A 13,193-nucleotide genomic window follows, 5' to 3' on the forward strand; every position below is an offset into this window, starting at 1 on the left:
CTTACCCTTTGCTTTTATTACGAGACGGTGGATCGTGATAAAAAAGTGACGAGCTATTTCGTTCGCGTATCAAGGGGAAGCTCGCTCCCCGCCCTTGGTTTCCGTTAGCTTCCTAGCGCGGAGCCTGGGCCCGCCGTTCTGGCTACACATTTAAATTTATCTCACGTCGTTCCGCGAGGACCTAATAATTGTGTCGTCGAGAAGTCATTAAGACGTGCTTGTCACTTCTACTTCCTTTGAGCCACGGGTACCTACTAACGACAGTGCCGGTTTGAGCAGCGCACTGTTGTTCGGCGCTACGCTCATCGTACAACGGCGACAGACAATAAACAGCGCCTCCTATTGCTGTGCTAAACGGAGTTATTTTGCGCGGACTGCGACCGTATGGCGGAAAGGCATGTGGCCCCCCTTTGTCTCGCGCATTCCCCCTCGTGAACGAATTCGTGTAGAAGGAAAAGATAATGCAGGCTGCGTTGGTAATTAAACGCAATTGAATCGTAGACTTACATTTTTCGAATTCCATCGTTTCGAGCTCAAGCGGGGTTCTTACGAAATGCACGTAACAAAATATTGTACGAAGAGTGGAGCACGAGTAAAAGTAACGAGGACGCTTCAATTATCGGCGATGCCCCTAAAAAACATTTTAATTAAATTTCAACAAACCAGCTCCCCAATTTGCAGTCCTTGACTTTTAATTAAAAATTGTTGATAGACCCTTTGCTCTGAACCCGAGCCACAAGTACAGCCACTACTTTCTACCTTTCAACACGCTAATTCTTCAGCACATTTACGAGGCCAAGAGAGATTTACCGAATCGAGTATTGGATTGATTATTAACAAGGCGGGTTTCTAAATGGCTGAAATGCAACTACAAACGTGCACGTTTGTACTGTTAGATACCTACTTCGCGACTTTCCCTTTTCCTACGCATCTGGACATCGTCACCCTCTAAGATTCTTAGTCCTTTTTCAGCGAACGTGACTTCACCGAAAACAAGCGGATTAGGCCGTGGGTCCTTAGGCCCTCCTTCAAAAGTGAAAGCTAACGTCTCAGTCACAACCGAACTTTCTTTAAACATGTCTTCCTCCCTTACTCAACGACGAATCCTAGCTCCATTTCCCACACCCTCGCAATAGTATCTACCAATAGGATTCTCCGATTTGTCCACGGTCTTTTCCTCCGTACGTCTTTAGTTTTAGATCTCGCTTGTAAGTACATCGCACCAGCAAATTCAAACTAGCTTGTAATAAAGGAAATTTTTTTATACAAGTGATTTGTATCTCCATTCTCCTGGGTTCACGACAGTGCATGCCAGGAGGTAAAGTTTTCAGAGAAAAATGATAGAACAAGTATTCGAATCTTTGGATAGCTGGTTCTGGAGTTTTAAGAGAACCCAGAATCATCATCACCGATGTTATTTAATATGAATTCCACGTCAAATGCGCCCCACTCGTCGGTCCCCCTCGTGATCCAAAACCGTTCACTTAAAGGTCCCTGAAAGTGTTTGCTGGGCATTTTCTACCGCGCTTCAAATAACGATTCCATTCGAAATCCCTTCCAGCCGTAATAGAGTTTAAGAAAATTTGCATACCGTCGTTTATCCGAAAGCAGATATATTCCGACGAATCAAAGGGGAATCTCGATACGCAAGCATACAGAAAGCGGGTAGAGGGCGAGTAACGAGAAGATGTAACCGAATTCCCAGATGTATTTTACAGTTCGCCGCCTCTCACAAGAGCCCAGTAGCAATTTGCATAAATATAGTAACGCGTCTCGGCAGTCGCGGTAAAACGCCACCTCGCCGAGCCCGTAAGAAACTGTAATTGGTTATTGAGTCATCGACCGTGGCAGAATGAAAATCCTCCCGGCGCGCGCTCTCAATCCCCAGCATCCCTCTCAACCGCGCCGCGTGCTCCGTACGAAATAAATAACCGGAAGCGCATTCGATTCGGCGCGCGGCACCGATTCGAATTCAATTTTCCATCGAAAGTTTCATGCAGAGTCGGCGAACGAGAAGGAACGGGATGATCGAAATACCAAGAAGATTGCCCCGGCTCTGTGAAGGCGGCTGCGAGGAGGAAGAGCCCTTCGCCGAGATACTCGTTGAATCTGAAGGGTGCCAATAGCCCCGTAACTAAAGCAATCATTAAATTCGGTAATGTCACTGAATTCGTTTCGTACAGTGGCTGTATTACGGTTCCCCGTCGGGCATGAATATAGAACCACTTTTCCTGAGATGACGGGAGTTATGGGGCCCCGGAGTTAGTTGCGGGAAAGGAGTGTGAAATCGAACGGGTTACTGTATCGTTTCAGCTCGAAGGCACGTAACGCCAGGAAGACGCATGCTATCTCGTTCGTCCCGATTCGACCGCACTAACTCCGTTTCGCGGGACGTTACACCTGAGGTTCCTAATTCGAAGAAACAGACGCCACGTGGCTGGTTGCCGCTGCTATTGAGAGGGAGAATCGGGTCGTCAAGTTTATGGGGAGCTGTTGCCTTGCCTCTGTCGATTCTAAGAGGGGATAAACGGGGTGTTCCTCCGGAACTTCCAGCACGACATCATTTTTCAACGGTAGGTTTTAATGAGACCCTAGAACTTTTGTTTCCGGCTAATGGTTGCACGGAAGTAGCTCGCTGCTTGTCTAAAAATTAGGAGGTACTGTACTTAGCGAATGAGACTGCTGCAGATCTTTTTACTACCAGCGGCCCACTTATTTAAAGTGGCCTCTTTGGAGGTGGATGCTTATTAGGTGAATAATTGTCAGATGAGGTTTTATTTCAATTTGAAAGAGTAGGTAGCTGCGCCTAGAGTAGTTGCGCCGAAAAATAGGTAACTCTTTGTAAATTTTTGGTACAAAAACGGTTTGACAAATTATTTTGAGGTTTGGCAGGCTGTTTTATTGTGTCTTGAACTATTGTTTTGAATTTTTGTGTGACAGTGAAAATAAAAACATGGCGGATACAGAGCGGATAACCCCTACACTACTTTTCGTCAACGCCAGGGCTCTGTATCTGCCATGTTTTTTTTCACTATCACACAAAAATTCAGAACAATAGTTCAAGATGTAATGAAACGACCTGCCAAACCTCAAATTAATTTGTCGAACTGTTTTCGTACAAAAAATTCATAAAGAATTACCTATTTTTCGGCTCAACAAAGCGCAATCCCCTCTTAAAGTGTAAACAGGGTAGTCGAAATGAATGGATATGTTCGAATCTAGTTCCCCGCACATCAACTTCTATTATCGAAACCGAACCGAACTAATCTGTTACCCGAAGCATCCTATTTGCCGATGGATTCAGACAAATGGAGTTCCATTGCAGGTGAATGATCGTTTTTTTCATTGAACGTTGATACACTTCCCATGAAATTCGTCCAATCTGAGGCGTACATCAGTGCCAGTGCAATCGGATTGAAAGTGGTTAGAAGCAGCATAGGTTCCTCGACAGAAGGCAAAATATTAGCTAAGAATGCGAGGATCGTAATGGAAAGGGTGGAGCAAGTGCCGATGAAGTAGAACGTAGAACCCCGAATAAGGGAAAAGGAGAACACCCCCGGAAAAGCAGAACGGCAGATCGCTGAAACGGGGAGCGGAAACAAGAACGTACCGGGGCCGAGTAAAACGAAACAGTCGCGTTCCTTTTTATTCTCATTAAGAGAACGAGGGCTGAAAGCGAAAGAGCAGAGAACGACCCGAGGAAAGGGCGACCTTTCGCTGGCTAGCGAGGAAGGAAGGGAGCTCGAAGGAATCAGCTTAGATTGAGGGGCACGTGAGCGGGGGATACTTGATAAAAGACACCAACGTGAAAAGGAGGCGATGGGGGGCGATAAGGTCTCGACAAGAACCCGGAGACTCTAAAAGGGGCAAACAAACGCGGAATAGGAGTGTGCTAGGACGAGGTTGGTCCGAGTGGGTGAATGAATAAAGAGGGAATTGCGAAGAAAAACAAGGAAAAGAAGAAGCTGGAGAGGTAGGTTCGAAAACGCTGTCGGTGGAGATAGGAGAAGAGGACGGGTACGGATACAATATAAATGATCCCGTCTGCGCTTCTGCCACCTCGTACCTAGCCTGAGCCGACCTCCATTTACATATCTGTATTATTCAAGCATGACTGTTATTCAATTTCTAGTGGAACTCGCAAATGCATTATTATTTTAGCCGGCTCGCGCGGGTGCTGCGTCACAGGCGGCCGCGCTCCTCGGCTGGGGTACAAAAGAGCCGGGCGGAAAGAGTGGAGCGCGGAGGGAAAAGAAGGAGCGCGAGGGGCTTCGAGCACTATCGAAGCCCCTTGACCTTGGGCCTGGGAAAGATTTCTGTTATTTACGCTAGTGCCTCCGAGTCTCTCCTTTCCCGCTCTGGAAATCTCGAATTCTGGCCGCGCCGCTGCCGTCGCGGCCGTGAGATATGTCGCGACGCTGAAAGGAATTTTCACTCCGTCGCTCCTTCGCGGCCACGGATTTGTTAACGGCCCCCGCCAGCGTGCGCATCGCTAATTCGTTAGTTTATGCTAAATGACGCCGAGCTCGGAAAATATGTTCCCCCGTTTCACGTGCAACGCACCCCATTAAAATGTGTGCTTTTTGATGCAAATACCGTGCCCGTGAATCAACTCGCATATTTATTCACGGAGACGGGAGAATGTTTACTTTGTAACTGCGGAGAAGAGCGCGCGACAAAACTAAATAGGGTTACGTCGAATCTGACGGGAATATCGGAACGAGGAGCAATTCCCGAGGTCCCCCGTGAATTATGGAGCAAATAATTAAAAATATCGCCTCGTTCATCTTCGACGCGCGTTAATAGCCCCTTAAATCATAGCCGCGTCGCTGTTAATTACCCCGAGGCGCCTTCGCAAATATAACTCAAAATTTCCCGCGGTGCGTTAAAAAAAAATCGTCACATCGGGCGGCCGCACGTACCGTCGAATTTGAACATTGATTTGCATTCATGGCGAGACGCACGGCCATTAACCAAGGCAATTTCATGGAATTTAACCTTCAATCATAACTTCATTAACTGACTGCGAGGGGGGAGGGAGCGTCGCGTTGCAGCTTACGTAGAGGGTGAAGGACTCTCGGTGCACCCCCTGCCTCTACCCTTGCATCCCATTTGTATAGCTTACAACGGATTCAGATAGCGACGAGTGCGCACTGAAGCGTTGAACGTCCCGCCACCCCGTTTCAGGCGTTTTTTTAAGTGGCCGATTTGCCCTCAACAAGCTTAAAACGAGAGCAAAACAACGGGAAGGCAAGAGAAATCGTCGACGCTTTGAGGCGGGTATCGCAAGCTTCTTCGCGCCTAAGCCTTGCTCCGCGGGAAGGATCTGCATGAAGTGTAAAAACACGGAAAAAGAAGCTCTGACAGAAGGGGGGCCAGGAGCGAGAGAATCGTCGGAGTGCTACTCAGCACGTTAATGGTTATAGATCGTTACCGACACAGTTTCAGTGCCATCCGGAGCGAGGGGAAGTGGCTGAAAAAGAAACATTAACGCTACGATTGTCTCCTCGATACATGAACACCGATAAATGTCGATCCGAGAGGCTCTTTCAACGCGTTATCCTTGCTCCGTGTGGCTGCGCAGTGCGCCAGTCCTCGATACGTTGTTGGGAAAAGAGCTGACAGGGTGATAAGGTGGCGTGGTAGATATCTTTGCGGTGAATTTTAATTAACAGTTCTTTGTTTGTTCAAAAGGATATTCCAAAGTTTACCTGCGTGCTGAGTTATGAAATAGCAGCTCAACTAACGAGAAAACCTGTAAACTTATCCTGCGAATATATATGCGGCGACACGCCATCGACAGTTCTTAAGCGTAATTGCCATAATGGGAAGTTTAAAGGGAAATCAGTGGATGTAATAGGGAATTTCAGATTGGTTTGCCCTGGAACCGCGGCGGATCGCAATTTGTTCACGGGGAGGCAGACGTGCCAGACCGATTTCGGGTAAATTGGTGCAAGGGCCGTTGTCTGAGTGCGAGCGGGAGTAGCGCCAGGATGATGCAGAGATGTAGACATACGCTAGCGATCACCCAGCCGAGCGAGGATGTAAATTTCCGTCTGCGCTCCGGTTCGAGCGCCTCAAACCGACTATTCGATCCGGCCATTGTTCCTCGAACGATGCACCGTGCAAGCAAACGGCCCGTTCCAAAAACTGCCCTCGTTCCTTTGCAACAACGGCCGCACGAAAGCGCTAAAATCCACCGAATGCTCTCATCCCAGCCGCTATCGTTCAACGATAAACACCAGGCAGCGACGGCTGTGAACGATGGCCCTCCCCCCGCGCATTATCGAAAATACGACAGCTAGCCGATACCGATTTTCAGAATGGGGGGGGGGGGGAGAGGAAAAGAAATATTGAATTAACGACACCGAGCCGTCGCCATAAATAACGGAATAACAAATAAAGCGGGACGAACCTATGATAATAAATAACGCAGTCGACAGCGAAATAAAAACGACACGAGGAATTGCACGAAAAATTGTGAAACGTTTCGCGTTCGACGTATGAATAATGTTTCTGTTATGCGTTCATAAACTGCGAACGAAAGGAAAATGGAATATTGGAAATTCGGTTACTGGTCGCCCGTACCTTCTAAGCAATTCGTCGAGAGCCTTTCACGATTTTATATTTCTTGAGAGCGCGGAGGCTGGCTGGCGGGATGGGGGGGGGCAATTTTTTCAATAAAGCTTTCCCCGATAAGACTCTTGAAGCCACTTTTCCACATCACTAACGCACCACACTGATCTCGTTTCTTCGGAGTACCGTGTTTCTGATGCAACCGGAAATGCACTTCGGGGCTACGATTTTCCGACGATTGTGTGTAGACTTCTCGGCGCGGAGAAGCGAGTAAGATAAAGAAAGAACCGGTAGCTTCTTTCTGTAATTTTATTATCAAACATTCGGATACGTGCCTTATTACAAGGAACGCTTCTGCGCCAACGTATCTGTCTACTGCATCAACAGTGACACGGTTCGTAATATCGTGAAATCGTTATTCCGTACACGTGTGAATGGTAGCCCTCGAAAAATATCGTCCGCAGGTGATTTCGACGGGACAGAAGTGTGACAAAGGAAGAGACCGGTGAGGGAGCCTACTTCGATGCCAGAAATTCCACCCTACCCCCGTTTCGTTTGCATGTTGAGGAGACCCCGAGCCAAACAGTGAAACATTATGCGTGCCTTAACGCGCATAGAAGAAAACGACACCGAACAGAGCGGAAAATATCGCGGTAGAAGACACTAAGTTATGGACCATAAAACCTGGCAGGAATGAAAACAGGATGGATAGAAATGGGAGGGCATATGGTGGGGATCGCTGCTACGAAGGAGCACGATGTAAATTTTCGCCGTTGCTCCGTTCCTAAGGCACAGACGAGACTTCCAATTCGGTCTTCATTCATCAAACCTTCGACCTCGAGCGGAGAAGAACTTATGGGTTCTCCATTTTGATACATCCATCAAGTATTCAGTCCAACAAGTTAGAATGGTGCGGGGTGTGGGAGAAAAATTGCACTGCAGAATGGCGCATCTTCCTTTCTTGTACCGCCATACTTCACGCCAACGCGGCAGTCGATGAAACATACACCTCGGTGACGGGGTAACTCTGCATTGATTTGATTGCAAGGGGACGTGTATAAATAAAACTCCTTCGATTATTTATAAACGAGCCCCGCGAGATTTCAACGGACAGCTGTCGAATGATCCGCATTTTTACGAAAAATCCCCTCTCTACACGGCTGCTATTTGCTTTTTGCGTTTGAATATATCGTTCTTGGATCGATTACAAATCGAAGCAAATGACAACAGACATATATAAATATTCAACATAGCCTTTACAGTGACTAATACAGTCCTTAAACTTTAAAGCCCCACGTATGCCGCAAAGTATCAGCATTGCCCAGTCTACAGCTCCAGTATCTAAGTAGTAAAATGGGAAAAGGATAACTAATTTTTCTCTGCGCAAGCGAAACATTTATCTCCGTGGAAAACGAAAAAGGAACGGGTCTATCTCGCGAAGTACAGGCGCTTCATTATGCACCGCGGATGCAAAATCGCATCTGAACGGGATCCAGGTCGCGAAATATAACCGGCCGCGTGCATAAAGTGTAAAAATGTATAAAAACCACCGAATCGCGCGAACCCACTGTGAAATTAGTTGATTTCGCTTCCGTCTGTTGAAAGCAGAGAATAACTTACAACCGAGGTACAAAATCGCGGCTTAAATGTAGCCTGCTATGGTTTCTCTTCCTGCTCCGCACACTCGATCCATTTTTCTGGTTTTTATCTCACACACGTCAGAGACAGTGGCTTGCCGCGGTATACAACGTTTTATGGGCCCCAGAATGCCGTTTAATGTATCAAAAGGAAGGCCAGAAATGGTAAGATTGCTTCATCATCGAAATAGCAACGCGAACGTTCTATGAATATTTTTTACGTAATGCGCATATTCTGCACATAGACGTCATTGTGCACGATATACTTAATATTATTCAATAACATCTTTCCGGAATGCAAATGCCTTGAAAAGGAGAGGGAATCCGTTCAGAGACACGCGTATGTTGCCATAACGCTAATTCTCCTTTTATAAGAATCACAAATTATTATGTAATTTAATAGTAAATTTCCATTCCCAAGCCATAGCCAGGCTATACAATTAATGTCAACGAGCATCCGCAAACGCTGTACGCGCTGCATAAATATGTGCAATGTAACGTTATAACGTTCAGTTCAACGTTGACAAATTGTATCAAGCTGAGAAAAAAATATTACAACGGATAAATCTTTAAGATCGATCATGGGAAACAATTTGTAGAAATATTGACTTGTTCTACTGATTTTAAAAAATATATAGCTCCTTTATTAAATTTTATAATTTCAGAATCACCAGTTAGCGTACTATTTACGCAAAGAGAATGCGAACTCCATTTATACTGGAATGCTTGCATCTAATTTCCATTAAGATCGTGCATTGCCACTGTTTCAGGGGACGTGAAAGGGAGAAGCGAAATCAAAAGCGCTAACGCGGCATTGAAACGTTCATAACGCCGCAGCCATTGTTGTGCCTGTTAATAAACACAGATAAGTACATTCAGAAAGCTGGAACGTCATGAAATCTCGGCCGCCGTACACCGTAGTTGCCCACACATAAATTAGAAGCGCGAAATGAATACGAAGGGTGTGTTTAATTAAATTTGTGTCATGATGTACGTGCCAGTTATTACAAACCGCTCCCGCGGGAGCCACCCTTGAGTAAAATTACGTGTTTATAAGTTTTTCCTCTCTTAATATCTCCTCAGCAGGCGCATCCGCCGGTGCGTTAATTTATTCTTACGGAAATTTAAGCAAAGGGTGGAAAAACAGAGGGGAGATGGAATGAGCATTTGAATTCATCGGTTGTGGAAGCTTTTGTCTGTTAGCTCCTGGCAATTGTACGGTGAAATTTCCAACGTAGTAATAAATAAATGAGCGGCCGCGTGCGTGAGCATGTAAGGGGTGGTCCGTATAACTTCGTCACCTTCATTATTTCCAGCATTACATTCGTAAACGTTGTTTTCGAGATTTCCAAAGTTTCGAATTAGTGTCTATGCTACTCGAATAAAAAAGATTGTAGGTGTTCATATGAGACACCAGAACTGGTATTAAAAACAGTGCGAAAAAACAACGAAGACGACGAACGTACCCTGATGCGATCACAAGCCACTCTGAAGCAAAGTTACCGAAAACAAGAGACAGTTGGATCGATCCATTAACGCTGAGAATAATCAATGTGACCAAGGCGCGTAGATCACCCTGTACATTTCACCGCGGAGAATTTCTCGTAGTTGAAGCGTTCTCGTTAATCTCGCGCGTCTATTCATCATAAAGCATCGTGCTCCGGCTGCATCATCGCGAGAGCATGTGCACGCGTGTATGCAAGAGTGCACGCTGACGCGCGAAAAAATTGCAGCGACGAGGAAACGATGCCTCGCGATTCAGCGTTTATAAGGACGGGGATGATAACGACGATCCGCCCCGCGATGAAAGAAACCCGGGGCCGGGTGTGGGGAATTTATTTGGGCGGGAAATTTCGCGAAACGATACATAAAGCGAATCATCAGCCCTTAATCCAATACACTCGGCGGTTAGTTTCGAATTTTCCAGAAATTAAATTGGACGGCTTATTACTTTCCGGTCCCGATGTAATAAGGGACTTTCTACTTTATAATCGTGCTCGCGCGCGCCAGCCAGCCGAAAGTATGGTCCGCGAGTTTCTCACGGGGCTGTGTGTACAGAGAATATAATTTTCTCGATAAATTCAAGTTACACAGGCAATCCCCAGTGGGAGGACGGGGCGAGGGAGACGGCCGGCAAAAAGTACTAACGGCCGACGCTTTGAAAGTACAAAGTTTTAACTTTATCTCAAGCTGCCTACTGGAGATTGCAAATATATGTCGTCTCGTTTCCTAGAATCTCGTTAGCGCGATATTTTCCAGAATTCAGTTTAAACGATCTCCCAGGCGGTACGGTATTAGCCGAGGATTAAGTTTCCCTTTCGGACGGACGATTTACCACGAGTGAGACTGCCTAGTCACCTAGTGTATTAAGAATCTACGTAAAGCAATATACCGTAAATTGTGCAGCGATGGATTCTAGTGCAGTATCGCATCGACTTGCACAGAGGTATCTACACCCGCGGAAGCGTGATCTTAACTTTCGAAAGTATAAATATAAAAGTAGGTGCCGCGAAGTTAAGAGTCTTATCGCAGTAATACGAGAAAGGGAATGAATGTTCCAATTTCCTGCGTTATGGACTGTTGAACGACCGACGAATTCGCATGCCAGTAGACAGTACAATTAACCAACAATTTTCATTTCACACCATAATTACGGAAAACGACTCACCGCCCAGCTCTGCAAAGAAGATTTCCTGCAGCGCCAAGAATTCCTCCTCTGGTGTGATGTCGGCCCTTCCGAAAGCATCGTTTACAGGCCACACTTCTCTGCAATAACATTTTTCGCCTTTAGTCGAATAATAAAATAATTTTGTCTCTAGTCGAAAAATTTCATCTTTGCGTGAGAATGTTTTTAATGTTTTTCGTGAATTAAAGGTACAATTGGAATTAGCAAAGATGATTTCAGAATCTTTGCGTGAAAACTTTTTTCGTGAATTAAAAGGAATTAGCTTCTTTCATACATGAGTCATGTTTATGGGGGGGGGGGGGTTTATACATTATATATAATACTATGTAATATGTATAAGCGTAGAAGGCGTAGAAAATCATTTGCAAATCCAAGAGCAAATGTTACTAATTGCTCGATATCTCGAGTTCTATCGATCATAATTAATAATAATTTATACTGGGCGGTTAGTGTAAATGTTGTTAACATTATTTGGCATTGCAATAGCCACTGGAATGGATATTTTAGCAGAAAATCCATTTTTGCCAAAGAATTCGGTGGATTTCGCAATTGTAATTAACCGTCGACCTTGTTTTGATCGGGGGACATCGTTTCTCAAAGGCTAGATAAGGAGCTCACAGAGCTCCATGTACTCAGTCGCGCGTCGGTCCTCCAAGCCTGGAGGACCTCCGGGGACCCTGGAGCTGCCGAGCCACCTGGACCTTCTCGACTTCCTGGACTTCCTGGACTGGCTGGGGACCTGGTCCTTCCTCCACCCCCGGAGCTCCCGAGCCCCCTGGACCATTGGGACCTGCTGGACTGGCTGGGGACCTGGCCTTCCTCCACCCCCGGAGCTCCCGAGCCCCCTGGACCATTGGGACCTACTGGACTTGCTGGACATGCTGGAGACCTGGTCAGGGTTTCAACCTTGGTTCTTCCTGCGGCCCCTCGCCCCCCTGGCCTGGGTTACTTTATTCGGTTGGTGCCGATGAAATTTTGGGGTTCGTTAAGCCATTTAAAATTTTATTATTCTGCCAAAGTCAAAACTGATTTCCCTCTCTATCTAATTGCTTTCTTCGATTGATTTTCATCATCTGTCCGATTTCATGCATTCCTTCCAGGATTTTTGAACGAGTCGTTCTATTTCGTGTATTCCTTCGATGGGTTTGCATGATCTGTCCTATTTCATGCATTTCTTCGATGGATTTACATGATTTATTTTATTTCATGCATTTCTTCGATGGGTTTTCATGATTTCTGTTACTCTTTAATGCACCTCTTCGGGGGGTCTACGTTCCCTGCTCTCCTTCATGTATCTCAACGATGGTTTTGCATGATTTATTCTACTTCGTGCATTTCTTCGATGGTTTTGGCATGATTTATTGCTTTTCATGGATCTCTTCGATGATTTTGCAAGACTTCTTCCCTGGCACGCATATCACTGATGTGTTTCCTTTCCCTGCTCTCTTTGATGTACGTATCTCTACGATGGGTTTACATGATTTATTCTATTTCATGGATTACTTCGATGGGTTTTCATGATTTATTTCTTTTCATGGATTTCTTCGATGGCTTTGTATGACTTTTGTCCCTCTATCGCGCGTCTCGTCGATGTGTCGTCATTCCATGCTCTTCTTCGTGTATCTCTGCGATGGTTTTGCATGCTCGTGCGTGCTCTGCTATTAGTGGAAATTATCCCGATCGGCACCAATTCATTAAGTTTTTTCTTAGTTTCCTTCCAGGTTGACCACACCATTGCTAATATAACGTAGTTGATTGTTTCAGCATTTCCGGTTCAGCCCTTCGCGGGGAAGAAACTTAATAAGATGATACCTACTTCTTAAAAAAAAACTAGTGAAAAGTGATAGTGAAAAGTGTTAGTGAAAGAAGACATCTAAGTAAGTCTAGGTTAATTTATTATAGCATGAAGTATTTAAGGCCCCATGTAAAATTGCGAAGTAGTCACTAAATCATCCACTTTGTTGCTCTTTTGTTGGCTCCTCATCTCCGATGAGGAGGTCGCCGCTGGTTCCGTTTTCGGGAGCAAGCGACTGAGCATGGAATCGGTATGGGTGGATCAGTTTCATCCCCTGGTGTTCTTGTCGAAAGGGAAAAGTTTCGGGCGTAGGGGGTGTACCTCTTGGTACACTGCCTGCGTAAGTCACCCGGTCCGATTACCCAATCTCCGTGTTGGACGGCTTGAGTCAGGTCAAGTGTTTGCTCCTGACGAGTCGCATCGGAGCAACAGGAATCGTCTGGGAGGCGTCGAGCGCTTTTCCCTTTCGACTCGGAGAGCAGGGTGGTAGGAACTGCGC

The 13,193-nt window shown here is 45.9% G+C and overlaps 1 protein-coding gene across 6 annotated transcripts in view; it reads right to left on the reverse strand.

Moving 5' to 3' along the window:
- Positions 1-13,193, reverse strand: part of Timeout (circadian regulator timeout) — a 148,559-nt gene that overhangs the window by 121,879 nt on the left and 13,487 nt on the right. For all 6 annotated transcript variants that reach the window (XM_076816920.1, XM_076816918.1, XM_076816915.1 and 3 more), the window contains one exon: positions 10,882-10,979. In XM_076816920.1, coding sequence (XP_076673035.1) covers positions 10,882-10,979 — 98 coding nt within the window. The remainder of the gene's footprint in view (positions 1-10,881; positions 10,980-13,193) is intronic.

This window comes from Andrena cerasifolii, chromosome 7, assembly GCF_050908995.1.
Source record: "Andrena cerasifolii isolate SP2316 chromosome 7, iyAndCera1_principal, whole genome shotgun sequence".
Classification (NCBI taxonomy): Eukaryota; Metazoa; Arthropoda; class Insecta; order Hymenoptera; family Andrenidae; genus Andrena; species Andrena cerasifolii.